Below are 14,461 nucleotides of genomic sequence, written 5' to 3'. Positions count from 1 at the left end.
CACACACACACACACACACACACACACACACACACACACACACACACCCCGAGAGCACTTGGTCACTGTTGTTGGGCTACTTCTTCACATCCTTTCTTCTAAGAGCCAAGGGTAGTCCTGTGGGCCCACTTGGGCTCACTCCTAAGAGAGACCCAGCCATCTGTAATGGGCCTGCTGTGTGCTCAGTGCTGAACAGGAACAAAGGAACATATATTATGGATCTATTATGTTGGTGAAGATTAGGTGTGGGTTTCTAAGTGCCCCGTCTGGATGTACAGGGTTGGCTTAAATTTATACGCAACATGTGAAATCCGAAGTTTAGACAGAGCTAGAGATTTATTGGCAAAAGCTTTTCTCAAGATCCCCGTTGGCCCTTTTGTCCCAGATTTTATTTGTGCTAGATCAAGGGGAACTTGCCCGCAAACATTCACACACATGCGCACGCAAGGATGAATGTACACACTCACATACGAAATCACCAGACACACATATAAAATAAATGCCCTCATAGGTAAGATACACATTTAACTTTAGCCATATTTATTGAGATCACTGACACACATGCACCATGCACACTTAAACTGTATGCATGTAGATTCCCAGGTAGGCTTACACGGTCATATATCCATTCACGTACACACATGCTGCATTCACGCAGTCGCAGGCAGGCCCAGCACACACACACACACACACAGACAGGCAAGTCCCCCTTTGTTCTTTTTTTTAATTTTTAAAAAAATTGTTTGGCTGCGCGGCATGTGGGATCTTAGTTCCCCGACCAGGGATCGAACCCACGCCACCTGCGTTGGAGGCGGAGAGTCTTAACCGCCGGACCATTAGGGAAGTCCAGCCCCGCCTTTGCTCTTCATCAGCCCCCTGTAGTCCCCCTTTACCCCCCTTTCTCTCGCCCACCATCGTCCTGCCCCCGCAGGTGGACCAGCAACTGTACCGGCTGCAGTTTGAGAGGGCGGACCTCCTGAAGCACATCGAGGAGGACCAGGATGACCTGAACGACCTCATGCAGAAGCACAAGGACCTCATTGCTCAGGTAGTGGCCGCTGCTGCAAGAAGGCTTGGTGGCCTTGGGGGGGGGGGTAGGTGGGGACAGTAAGAAGGTGCTGTTGTCGGGCCACTCCCTAGTGCTAGGACCTTGGAGGGATAAGTGCTACACAGGTAAATAGCAACTGTGAATCACACTTACTTTCGTTCAGAATGGAAGTTTATTTGTTCATTTACAGAAGCAGTAGATTCATATGCCCATTATAAATAATTTAAATAATAAATACCTGTGGAAAATAGAAAGCTAGGGGCCCTCCTATCTTCTGGAATTCTTTTCTTTGGGGATAGTCGCGTTCAACAGTTTGGTTCAACTCTTTTTTAAAGGACTTTTACTCTCCATTGCCTCATTTTAATCTGTGGACAAACCCTATGTAGAGGGTCTCAGCAGAGACTATCAGCCCAGTTTACAGATGGGGATACTGAGGTGCAGAGTGGTTCTGTGGCTTGCCAAGGCTGGTATCTAGGTCTAGAATCCCAGTTACCTGACCTAGAATAGCTCTCTTCCCTCAGAATTCTGGTCCTGGTGCCGCAGCCAGCTCATTCTGTCTGGGCTCTCAAGGGTGTATAATAAAGCGCTGGACAGTTGACCGAAGCTATGGGCCTGTGTGGTGGGAGTGACTGGGTGCACACCGAGATGAGGGATACTGGGGAGAATGTGAGGTGCCCTTTAGAACCAGCTGTTGTCATGCTCTGTGACACGTAGACATCTGTGGGCAGGGGGAGAAGGGACTTCCAGCAAAGCCTGTGGTCTCAATGTGACATTTTTCGTCTTACCAGTCTGCTGCCGACATTGGGCAGATCCAGGAACTGCAGCTGCAGCTAGAGGAAGCCAAGAAGGAGAAGCAGAAGCTTCAAGAACAAGTACGTGCTCAGAGTCTCTGTGTTGTAGGGGAGGATCCTGGGAACTGTCATTCATTCATTCACTCAGCGTCAGTTGCATGACAGATGGATTGAGGACAAACCCAAGGGGGGGAGACAGGAGGGGGGGAGGGGGAGAGAGGGCACACACACACACACACACACACACACACACTCACACACACACACACACACTCACTCACTCCTACCCATGCTTGTTCAGGGTCCATAGATGCCCCACGTAGTAAGGCTCATCAGGGATTCCGTGCAGGATGTCTACCCCTGAGAAATGGCTCCAAGGAGAAGGGTCTGGTCTGTGCAAGACAGGATCACCATCCTTTGTGACATCTTCCTTTGAAGTCATGGTTCCTCCAAACACCCCTAAATTTCCCTCATTACCTAGTGGGTTGCTATCATCCATGAAATTCTCAAAGCTCTTCTAGAACCATTGCATGTGCCCACTTAGCGTGGCTGTCAGAGTGACCTAGTCTCCAGCAGTATCTCTGGGCACAGAGTGACAGCAAGTGGACAAAAATAACAGCAGGAGTGGCCACTTGCTGGGTGCTTGCTGTGTACCAGGCACTGATCTCCTTCACACACAAAAATGAAGAAACAAGCCTCAAGGGAAGACACTGACTTGCCCGACACACCCAGCTAGAAAGTGGGGAGCCAGGTTTGGAACCCCGAAATATGTGCTTGGCTCCCACACCTGCTCTTGGTTGTGTTCTTGATGCTAAAGCTCGCTGTCCACTGACCGGCTTGGTGCTTCATCAGGGCAGGAGGAAGAGGTAAGAGAGGCACTGACTGGAAGGCCTGTTTGGAAGCTGAAGGCACAGGAAGGGGCAGCGTCCCGTGTGGGGTCCTCAGCTGGGATCCAGCAGTTCGTGCTTGTGCACCTGAGCGGAGAAGGAGCAGCGTGGATGGGCCCGGGGCTGGGTCTTGCTGGGACCCCCGATTCTGGGACTCAGGGCTGCCATGTGGTCAGTGGCCTTCTTGGGTGTGTCCCCAGCTGCAGGTGGCCCAGATGCGCATTGAGTACCTGGAGCAGTCCACCGTGGACCGAGCCATCGTCAGCAGGCAGGAGGCGGTCATCTGTGACCTGGAGAACAAGATGGGGTTCCAGAAAGTGCAGATCAAGAGATTTGAGGTACTTGTTGGCATGTAAATATTGCTCAGGCCTAGGGCTATGAGGGCTTTCATGTAAACTCCATCCATCTGCCCACTCATATGCCTTTGTCTGGATCTGTATCACTCATCCATCTCCTGAGTTCCCTTCCTCCGTCCCTCCTTCCTGTCTTCAATCGCACTGTCCCACAGGCTCCCCATTCACTCAGCCTAGTCACCTCCTCTGTCTCCATCTCCATCCACCATCATCGGTCCATCCATCATCCCCCTTTTCCATTTGTTCTTCTTCCTTTCTCTATTTTTTCTTCTCTTCCTCTATTCTTTTTTTTTCCTTCAGACCTTGACCCCTCTGCCAGTCCATGTTTTTATCCATTGATCCAGTTCTGCCCATCTCCATCCACTCACTCATCCACGTATGCACCCGACACTTGTTTTGAGCAGAAATTTATTTTGCCCCTAGTGTGTGTTAGGCTTTGTGTTGGGTGTGTGGAAGACGGATGTATTAAATAGATTCTGCTTTCCAGAAGCATAGAGCTTTGTAGGAGATGTGGGTAAGATATGTACATAAATACCCATACTAAGGAGGAGAGGGCTGTGAGGTTTGGAGGATGGAGGTCCTTTCAGGCTGGGGAATCAGGGAGGCTTACAGGAGGAGGTGGCTTTGGTGCTGGACCTTGAAGGACAGGTAAGACTTGGATGGGCTGGGGTGGAGTTCAGTGACTGTATTCGCATTTAGCTCTGTACACCAATGGCATGGGCCATTTACCGAGGAGGTCACCATTGCCAAAACCTTCCACATCAGCTATTCCACGTGATGTTCATCACAGCCCCATGGGGCATGCAGGATAGAATGAGAAGATGGCCCCAGAGAGGTCAAGCGAGTTATTCAAGATAAAGCCAGGTAGTGTCAGTGACGGGAGGAGATTGACTCTTGACCTTCGCTCCATCCTGGTCTCAGGTTCTAATATCCCTGCAGCCAGGGGGCGACGGTATGTCTGAGCAATGGGAGGCTGCTCTTCTCATTCCGAAACATTTACTCCCAATCCCCTGTTGGGCTTTTGGTCTCGAAGAAGGCTGCTCTGGATGAAGACCAGAGAAAAATTCTTTGCATTGGCCCTCAGTGCTTCTCGGAATTGCTCAAGGGATCCCTCAAGGCATAATTGTCTCTGCAGATCACCGTGAAACTTTGATCTACTATATTTTAAATGACTAAATACATAATTTGAGCTATATCACATATCATTTTTTGCTTGATTCTAGCATGGTCAAGTGATAGCAGAGAAGAAAACAATTGTAGAGTAACTTTAAATGGCAGATTCTATCTCCAAATTCGCTTTTCCCTCCGCCATCATTATTGGAATTTAGTAGAATCCCAGGTCCTTGAGATGGGGTACCTTGGGGACACAATTGGAGGACTACTCTTCTTATGACCCTCCTGTTGCCCTTTGAAACCGTTGCTAAACTCCAGTTGAAAGGGGAAAGAGGAAACAAATCATAAAGCTTTTCTTTTAGGCCATTATTCAGTCTCTGATCCGGAAAGGGGCTCAGAGTCCTTAGCAGGGACCTAAAATATTCATGTGGGCTGCATTTTATGTCATCACTCGAGTATTTACCCATCAGAATCGATTGGTTCCAGACTTGTTGGCCAACTGATGAATTCTGCAGAACAGCCCTTGGGTTGGTTTTCTGTAGCACTGGTGATGCTCACGGCTCTTTTCTCTCTATTCATAGTTTCATTGTGTCCTTGTGGATTTCTACCCCCCCCACACACACAAAGAAAAATGCCATGAAATGTTAGAGCTCAGGCTTATGGGAGATTATTTGCTCAAACTTCCTCATTTTACAAATCGGGAAGCCAGAATCCATGTTGGGGAAGGGATTTGGACCCCCCGGTATAGTGTCCTTTCCACCGTGCCACTCCACCACACAAACCTTGAGCTGAATGAAGGTCTCTATAAATCTTAATTCCCAGCCCTTACCCAGCCCATCCTGTGTGCCAGGCACCAAGCTAAGCCTTCTGCGTAACTTAACATGTTCAACCCTGACAGCATCCCGGACACCATCCTGTCTCTCAGAGAGGTTAATAACCCGCCCAAGGTCACACAGCCAGGAAGAGGCAGAGGTAGGATTTGAACCCAGAACATGAATTCAGCATCTGTCACTAACCTACACTGCCTTTCAGAATAGCAGCTATCATTTTCTATGTTTCCTTCATTCTTGTACCAGAAATCAGGGTTATTACCCTGATTACTTTATAAAAACGCACAGAGACTCAGTAAAAGATTTCTTTCTGGAGCATCCTGTGTCGGGCCCCAGGCTTCTAACTCCAGGATGGGCGTGTGCTCTCTGCCTGGGCTGCAGGTCCTGGTGGTCCGGCTTCGGGACAGCCTGATGAAGATGGGTGAGGAGCTCTCACGGGCAGCCATGGCCGAGTCCCAGCAGAGGGAGAGCAGCCAGTATTACCAGCGGCGCCTGGAGGAGCTGAAGGTGGACATGGAAGAGCTGGTGCAGCGGGAGGCCGAGGCCAGCCGGCGGTGCATGGAGCTGGTGAGTGTGGTCCTGTGATGGAGGGTTCAGGAGGGGAGCCCTCCTTCCTTCTGAATGGAAGCCTCAGGGCCTGGTCCCTGGGGCCTTTGGGGGTAGACCGGAAGCAGGGAAGAAACCGGAAGGGGATGGGCTGTGAGCCAACACTGCCGTGGGCTGCAAACGGCCAGGGGCAGGTCCAAAGTGAGCCAGTCGCATTCACTCCTGCAGGATGACTTCCAGCTACCTTTGTGCCTCAGACTCCGAACTTTCTCTTCCTGCCTCACACATTCTCCTCCAGAGGCAGGGCGGCCTCGTGCAAAGAGGAGAGAACCAACGTTTATTAAATGTCTCCCTTGCATGGAGTCTTAGCACCCATAATGCCGTGTAAGCATCGTAATAACCCTGTGAAGTCAGTATTATTATCCCATTTTACAGATGAGGAAACTGAGGCTTGACAGAGCTGAGATAATTAGTCAAGGTCATACCTTGTAAATGTCAGAGGTCTTTCTGGGCTGTTAACAGCAACCACAAAGATAAAAGATAAAAACAATCATGCTAAACCCACCATTTATTAAGCACTGGCTATGTGCCAGGTTCTGGGTTAAACCTTTCTTGTTTAAATCTTCCTGTTAGTACTGTGAAATAGATGGGAAAACTGAGGCACGGGGACACACGTGCCAGATTGAGGCCCAGAGTGGTACATTCACCTGCCTGAGGCCACATGCAAGTAAGACTTGGAACCCAGGTATGTCCAACTCTGTAGTCTCTACTTTTATTCACTAAGCCATGCCTGTCCCCTGGTGTGGCCCAAGGCGCATTTTAAAATTTGTTTCCTTCCCAGTGGGAAGGTTTCTCCATTGTTCACTGTATTTTTCTGAGAACAGTTTCCTGCAGGGATCACAGAGCATCTGAGAGTGCCCACTCCTCCTTTTCCCCGCGAGCCCAGATACCCCCGAGCCTCTAGGTTTCCGCTTCTGCAGCCTGGGAGGCATCTGGCATCCCCTTTGCCCTCCACCATAGAGCCTTCTCTGAGACAACCCAGAACGTGCTGCCGTTCGGCCCAGAGGGCTTTAAATCACCGTCGTCGTCTCCTCCCTGCCCTGTCCGCTCTGGTTTTGTGACAGGTCTCACCACCTTGTCCTCCTGCAGCAAGTGTGTTTCCCGGGCCACTGCCTCCCGCGGCCAGTGTCATCCCCATAGCTCTGCCCCTGACAAGCCAGCAGCCCGGCTGTCATGTCGGGATGAGGTGAGGCTCCGCACAGAGATCCAAGCCCCGTGACTGGCAGCGCCTCCACCCGCCTTGGCCCTGGGAGAGGGAAAGGCTCTTTCTTCCAACTGCCGGGCTAACTTCCTCATTAACCGGCCCTGCTGCTCTTGCAGCTGTGTCCCCTCCTGCCATCTCTGGCTGCAGCGAGAGAACATCCCCAGCACTCCTCCTCCAATGTCTTCTTCAACTGGCCGGACACCAGGCTTTCCCATCACATCAGATAGTGGTTTTCCTCCTCTCCCCTCTGCTCTTTTCCTCTCTCTCCCTCTCCCTCCTCTCCTCTCCTCTCCTCCCCTCCCCTCTCTTCTCACTTTCCTCTCCCTACCCCCATTCCCAGGGACATGTTCAGATCTTTAAAGGCCCTAAAATCTGGAAAAGATAATAATGCAACCCCCATATATGGGTCAAAACTGCAAAGCACAAAGCTTATGTGTATGCTAAAATTAAGACTTGCATCTTTCTCTGTTTTCTCCTTGTAAGACTCTGGGTAAGCTTACCGAGGCTGAACTATTCTTTTTGTTTTGGTGTGTTTGGGGTTGGGTGGTGTATCAGTTTTCCAGGGCTGCCTTAGAAATTTACCCCAAAGTGGGTGGTTTAAAACAAGAGAAATTTATTCTCTCACAGTTGCGAAGGCCAAAAGTCAGAAATCAAAGTATTGGCAGGTCTATGCTCCCTCTGATGGGTCCAGGCTAGAATTATTCTGTGCTCTTCCAAATTCTGGTGGTTCCGGGTGTTCCTTGGCTTATGGCCGGGTCACTCCAGTCTCTGCCACTGTCTTCACATGGTTCCTCATCCTGTGTGTGTATGTCTCAGATGCCCATCTGCCTTTTCTTCTAAGGCCACCTGTAATTGGATTTAGGGCCCACTCTAAATCCAAGTTGATTTCATCTCAGGGTGCTTACTTTAATTTCATTCGTAAACACCATTTTTCTGGATAAGGCCATATTGACAGGTTCTGGGAGGACGTAACGTTTGGGGGCCACCCTTCGGCCCACTACGGAGGGAGGGCGTGTTCCTTCACAGCCGGTTGTTTCTGCAGTGATTCCGTGCATGGGCAGGGCTCACGGGGACAGTGTTACGCTGGCAGACCTGTCCTAACAGGGGATGTCCCGAGCTCACCAACCTACCTGCCCTCAAGTAGGCCCCTTGCCTTTGAGCCCTGGGATATTTCCTCTGGGAGAGGAGAGGATATCATATTTTCTTACTTTCTCATTTATCCATTTATTCATTCAACACCAACTCTGGGCCTGGCATGGGGATGGGCATTGGAGGGGAGGGGCGGGGAATCATAACGTCCCTGATTTTTACACACTCACAGTGTGGACAGAATGCTGCTCAGTGGGAGAGTTCAGTGAACACTGTCATTTTCAGAGTTGCGTGGCATCCTGGCACTTTTCCAGGCATCCCAGGAGGTGACATCTCACCTCTCAGGTTCATGTCTGTGCCACCAACTTCCCTTCCTCCACCCTACCCCTGTAGGGTAAGGGGGGAGCTTCTCTGTGCCATGTGTTCTCGATAAGCTTCACCTGCAAGGCAGTCAGTCAGGGTTCTGGTTCTTTCATTCATGCGATTGGTATGTATCCCTAGGTTTTACTCTGGGCCAAACCCAGTGCTGGATGTTGGGGACCAACAGGGAACAAGACACACCCTCACCCTTGAGGAGCGCGTGCTGAAGGGAGAGGTATTGCCACGGCCATTGCTTGTGTATTTTATGTTTCTCTGCAGTGGTCGCTCAGAGATTTCACAGGCAAAACAAAGGGTCTGTGTGCTGGGATTTGGAGGGTTCCTAGAAGACCAGTTGGCATCATGCTCCCGGTCATCACCACAAATCACTCCTTTGAGTAAACCATTGCCCATTTCATCTTCTATTTTTAAAGTTCACATCTCTCTGGGAGGGATAGTGAATTTCTGAACTCCCTGGGCCAAGCATACCTTCCTTCCTTCATTCATTCCTTGGACAAACACTGATTGAGTCACTCTGGGCTTAGGCTCTTTGCAGATGTCATCTTCTTTCACGCTTACGTCACCCCAGCAGGTATGGACGCAAGGGGTGCCTGGCCCAGGGCTGCAGAGTCAGGAGTGGCGGAGCTGGGATCGGCCTCCCTGCGTGTCCAGTGCTAAAGCTTTCACTGGGACACCACGCTGCCCTCCCAACCCAACCCTGCTGAAAAATGGCTCTGCTGTGGAGACCCCAAAAAGGATCCCACACTCTGGGCCCTGGTGAGAAGCGGGAAGGATATTGATGGATCTCGCCTCAGTGTTCCTTTCCACCCTGTCCCATTTGTCACTGTTGGTGTTGGTTTAAAGGGCCACGGGTTGTTCCGTGTGAATGATTTACACCCCGGGCTGGCAAACCGGCATGTCCAGATCAGGATCAATTACCCCGCCGATGGAACTTCTCTTCCCAGAAAACAGAAAAATGAGGTTTTGCCATTAATTTTCGTAAATGCACTATTCCTGGCGACTCCAGAAACCATTATGGAGAAAAGAATATTCTGGCTCTAAGTCATTCGAGTCCTTTTTCCACTGGGGTGGCAAGACAGCTTATCCGTGGGTTTATATCCTGTTGTTTTTCAATAGTTACAGAGCTCAGGGGAAACCACCTCAGCCCCAGGTCAGGGTGACCAAGGGCGGTCAAGGACAGTTGGAAGAGTTAGAGTTGAGGGTGACAGGAAGGCCTGCCCTCTGTCGGCTTTCAGCCAGATGCACTGGCTTTGGAGGCTACACCTGTCGGGTTACCCTTCAGCACCTTGGCCTGACTCTCTATAGTCTTAACTTTCCCCTGAAAACCTTAGATGGCGCCTCTGCTCACTCTTAGTTCAGCACCCAGTGACCCAAGCTAGAAATCACGGTGGCCCACCTGTCTCTGAGTCATACAGATTAATGGCCACACCTGCTGATTTTATCCTACTGAGGTATTTTTCAAATCCATCCTTTCCAGTCCCGGCCGCGCGTCCTCTGTCTCTGTTTTGATCTGCAGGCCCTCTGGTCTGGGCCTGTACAGTTACCTTGTATCTTGGCTCCCCACTGTTCCTCCACTCTGGCTCCTTCCTGCCAAAGGTCATTCTAGCAGGGACACATCTTACTGTGTTGCTAAGAAACCTTCCATGGCTCTCCACTGCCTCCAGAGCAAAGCCCCCACTTCTCTGCAGAAATCTAGCCTCTGTAGACTCCTCTGCCTTTGGCTGTCTGCCTCTCGTCGCCTCGCGTGATCTACTCAAGCACAAAGGCGTCAGGCCCCAGCGCCAGGTCATTTCTGGGCTCGTCACCTTTGTCCTCCTGCATCCTTCTGCCCGCCTGCTCAGCCTGTAACAGGTCAGAGCTCACCTCCAGGAAGCCCTCACTGTTACCCCCACCCGTCACTAAGTTACGTACCTCCTCTGTGTTCCCACATCGCCTTGTGTTCACCCCATTCAGACGGGTTATTGTCATTGCTTGTGTTCTTGTCTTCCTAGACAGGGAGCACCTGAGAGAGGGGGGTGGGTTTTATTTGACTCTTGGTGTCCAGTTCAGGGTTAGGCACAGGTAGATTCTCAGAAATTGCTGAATGAATAGTTTCCACAGCATTTTGAAGTTTTACCTTTTGAGAGAAGAGCTCAAAAATTATCTTAAAAATTGGAACTTTTCAGATCAACACATTTTACTTTGCGTCCTACCATGTACCCGTCCCTGTGCCTGATGTTATGGGAGATGCAGACGTGAATGGACCAGGGACTGTGCCTCTGGAGACCTCAAGTTCCAGAGGAGGAGATGCATGTGTCTCTAAATACTTCTGGTACAGGATGGGATGTGCGAGCAAAGGAGGAAGTGGTTTGGTAGAACCGGGAGACATGGAGAAGATTGCACGGAGGATACAGTGTTGGCCAGCAGCTTTGCGCAGGCAGCCATCTGATCGTGGTCGTCTCAACCTCGTCATCGTCTGTGACCTGCATTCAGCAAACGTCTAGGGCACGCCTGCCGTGTGGCGGGCCATGCCCAGGTCTCCAGAAAGGCAGAGATTAAACCCACATATCGGGATGTAAACACAGACTCTTCACCTCCACCTTTCTTACTTCTCTTCCTTCTTTCTCCTTGCAGCTCCCCCACTGGCCGCCAGCTACAAAACCCCTCCCTCCCCCCACTGCCACCTGCTCTCTCCCGCTGCTTCTCTTGCTGGACAAGTTCTCACTTGACTGGGTGTGGACATGTGGTTTCTCTCTCTCTTTCTCTCTCATTTCCTCACACAGTTGTTCTGGCTCCTCTTGGGAAGAAGGAGGGTGTGTATTAGCTTCTCAGGGCTGCTGTAACAGATTGCCGAAAGCTGGTTGTCTTAAAACAATAGAGGTGTGTTGTCTCACAGTTCTGGGCGCCAGAAGTCTGAAGTCAGGGTGTCAGCTGGGCCACTCCCTCGGAAGGCTCTAAGGGAGACTCCTTCCTCCTTCCGCCAGCTTCTGGGGGCTCCGGGCGTTCCTTGGCTACGGCCACATAACTTTAATCTCTGCCTCCGTCTTCACATGGGCTTCTTCTCTGCCCTGTCTCTGTGTCCTCTCTTCTCATAAGGACACCAGGCCTTGGATTTAAAGCTCCCCTAATCCAGTATGACCTCATCTTAACTAACTACATCTGCAAAGACCCTATTTCCAAAAAGGTCACATTCTGAGGTTCCAAGTGGATATGATTTTGGGGAGGACACCTCAGCTCACTGCAGGCTGGTGGAAAGAGCATTGGACTTGAAGTTTGAGACCTCGGGTGGCTAAGTTAACACTGCAGAACCTCAGTTTCCCCATCGGTAAATTGGGAGCAAAATACAACCGATCTCATTGGGAGGCTGTGAGGAGTAAATGAGATGGTGTAGGTGAAAGTGCCCAATGATAGCACACAGTAGGCACTTAATAGATGCTCCCTTGTTTTCTTTCCCCTTTCTTTTCACTCCTCCCATGACTTTTTCTTGGTCCACTCAGACTCCGTCACAAGTCTGCCAGCTCTGCGGCCGCATCCTGTCCTGCGCGCACGATGGCTGGGGCAGTGTTGATGAGAGCCAGTGCTTTACCGCTGACTGCGTGCAGGGCATTAGGTTAAGGACTTTACGTGAGATCTCTCTTCTAAGCCTCTCTGTCTGAGGTAACTATGCCTGTTTCACCAATAAAGAAACTGAGATTAGAGAACTGAAGCAACTTCTCCAAAGTCACAGTCCCAGTTAAGTGGCTGAGTTAGAATCTGAACCAAGATCTCACCAGCTCAAGCCCATTCTCTCCCTCAGAAGATTTAGACATGTGGTATTTCCTCATTCAATACCTTTTTTAAAAGTGAGTCATAAAAATTAATGCTGCCTTTGATTCTGTAATCTAGGGTTTCTCAGTCTTGGCATTATTGACATTTTGGGCTGAATAATTGTCTGATGTGGGGCTGTCCTGTGCTGTGTTGGATATTTAGCAGCATCTCTGGCCTCTACGCACCGGATGCAAGTAGCTCCCCACCCAAGTCTTCACAATCAAAACTATCTCCCCCGGTGGCAGAGCGGTGGATTACCCTGGGCCCGGCAGAACGGAGCTTGAGGACATGAGCAGATACAGCAGCCCAGTGAACCCGGCTGTCTGTCCGCATCTGACCGTGGTGCTGTTGGCCATTGGCCTGTTCTTCACCACCTGGTCCTTCCCTTAGGAGGTCACCTCCACCACGTCCACTCGGGATATCTACAAAGAGCTCCTCATCGCTTTAGTGGCCTCACTCTTCATGGGCTTTGGAGTCCTCTTCCTGCTGCTCTGGGTCAGCATCTATGTATGAGTTCCCAAGGCTTCCAACCAGGCGGCTTCACTGAATCCCTGCTTTTGTAAATTGATTTTTTTTTTACTATGCCGGAAGTGTCCCATTGGCTGCTCACAATAAAGGCAGATGTGTGACCAAAAAAAAAAAAAAAACCTTCAGACCTTGGCAGATATACCCTGGGGAGCAAAGTCACCCTATTAATAATCACTGCTCTGATCTCATCCTCACAGTAACCCTTAAGGTAAACGCCTTTGATACTCCCCATTTTACGGATGGTCAAACTGAGACTCAGGGCAGAGGGGAGATGTGATGTGCCCCAGGTCACAGAAAAACTGGAGTGGGGGTCACATCAAAAGAGAAAAATTCAAGGGTGGGCGGAAGAGGCAGCCTAACACCCTCCGCATGAAGGAAAAAGACAGTAGCCGTTCCAGCAAGAGCCAGTCCTAACCTTTCCGAGACCCAGAGGTGACTTCGCAGCAGAGTCTAATTCTCAGTGGAACGGAAGGCCTCGCTGCAGCCTGTGTGCTTTTAATAATGTTTAAATAAAACATGGGAGCATGGGTGAGACCTCCGCACCAAGCCTGGCTTGTCAGCAGCCCGAGCAGTCATAAATAGTTAATAGACAACCACTCATGGCTCTACTTCTTTTAAACCTAGCATCAATTATATATGGTTCATGAATTATTTATTTGGTGTTACTCTGGGGTATATTTTCCACTTTCGGGGGGGGGGAAATGAAAACAATGTGAGGCCTAAAAGAGATGAGGGGATGTCTCCCTTCTGTGTTGGTGAATTTTCCTGTGAGGAGAAAGCCTCCCATGGATGCAATGGAGAGGTTCACTTTGAACTGGGATCTGGGAAGACTCTGCTAGATCACCAGGAGAAGAGCTTGGGGTGGCGGTGTTCTGGCAGAGGGTTAACAACCGGCTCTCCAGCGTAGGTGGAATCCCAGTTGGTCTGTAGTGTTTTCCAGTCTCTGTGGTGTAAATCTTCCCCCCGGGGCTGGTTTCCAGCTAACGATGTTGGGAAGCCACGCCCAGCAGTACTGTTACATGGCATCTCCACTGGACAGACATGATGGACAAAAACAACTTCAAAAGCATGGGCAGAATGTTAGTAAAATTAGGAAGCAGTGTGTTTTGAGTATGTGTTACCTTTGTCTTTAATGTGATTTATTTAATTGTAAGTTGACATTCAATTTTTAATACGTATTTGTGTAACAGTTGGCTCGCAAAATTCCTGAAAACTCAGCAATCAGCTCTTGCCAGTCTGTGGGAGTCTCCTTGGGGTGGGGTCGCCCTGCCCTGGTTCGGAGTAGAAGCAGCAGAAGCGTGGAGTCCGAAGGCTCTCACATCTAATCTCATCGCTCACTGACTGTCTCTTTTTAAGCCAGATTACTTCACTATGAGAACTCTGTCCTCTTGAGGAGGACGTTCTTTCACCTCATGTATGAAATGGGTGTGATCAGATCTACTCAGAGAGACTGAAGCGAGTAATCCACACCATGCTTCTCGCTCCGCCTGTCACATAACTTTCCCTGCAGGCGTGCTGGCTGCTGCCTCTTCCTCTCTGGTTCTCTTTCACTTGTCTTCTGAGAATCTGGCCATAGCTGGTAAGGGCTTCAGGAAGCCCAAAGCCAGATTCTGTTTAGTTTTCGTGTTTGTTTTCACTTTTGGTTTGTTTTGTTTTTTGGCCGCCCAAAGACCCATGTTTTCAAACTCTAGGTCAGAACACAGACCCCTCCCACAACCTGCCCCACCACCCCCCGGAGGTATATCCACCAAACCCAGAATTAAGGGTTTCATTTTAAAAAGCTCTCAGTGTTTTTCTCCCGCCAGTGTTTTTGAACTTTAGAGCATAAAGATGAAGTATTTTGGCTGA

At 50.0% G+C, this 14,461-nt stretch overlaps 1 protein-coding gene and 1 pseudogene across 3 annotated transcripts in view; both read left to right on the top strand.

Annotated features, from left to right (window-relative positions):
- The window catches only part of MYO18B (myosin XVIIIB), a 212,530-nt gene that overhangs the window by 145,218 nt on the left and 52,851 nt on the right, over positions 1-14,461 (top strand). For all 3 annotated transcript variants that reach the window (XM_029224307.1, XM_029224312.1, XM_029224320.1), the window contains 4 exons: positions 932-1,048; positions 1,837-1,920; positions 2,927-3,064; positions 5,404-5,589. In XM_029224307.1, coding sequence (XP_029080140.1) covers positions 932-1,048; positions 1,837-1,920; positions 2,927-3,064; positions 5,404-5,589 — 525 coding nt within the window. The remainder of the gene's footprint in view (positions 1-931; positions 1,049-1,836; positions 1,921-2,926; positions 3,065-5,403; positions 5,590-14,461) is intronic.
- Positions 12,368-12,641, top strand: LOC114896343 (annotated as a pseudogene).

The sequence above is a fragment of the Monodon monoceros genome, unplaced genomic scaffold (genome assembly GCF_005190385.1).
Source record: "Monodon monoceros isolate NGI ecotype Baffin Bay Population unplaced genomic scaffold, NGI_Narwhal_1 Super_Scaffold_1, whole genome shotgun sequence".
Classification (NCBI taxonomy): Eukaryota; Metazoa; Chordata; class Mammalia; order Artiodactyla; family Monodontidae; genus Monodon; species Monodon monoceros.
The sequence above is the reverse complement of the archived record's forward strand: the minus strand, read 5'-3'. Positions and strand labels throughout refer to the sequence as shown.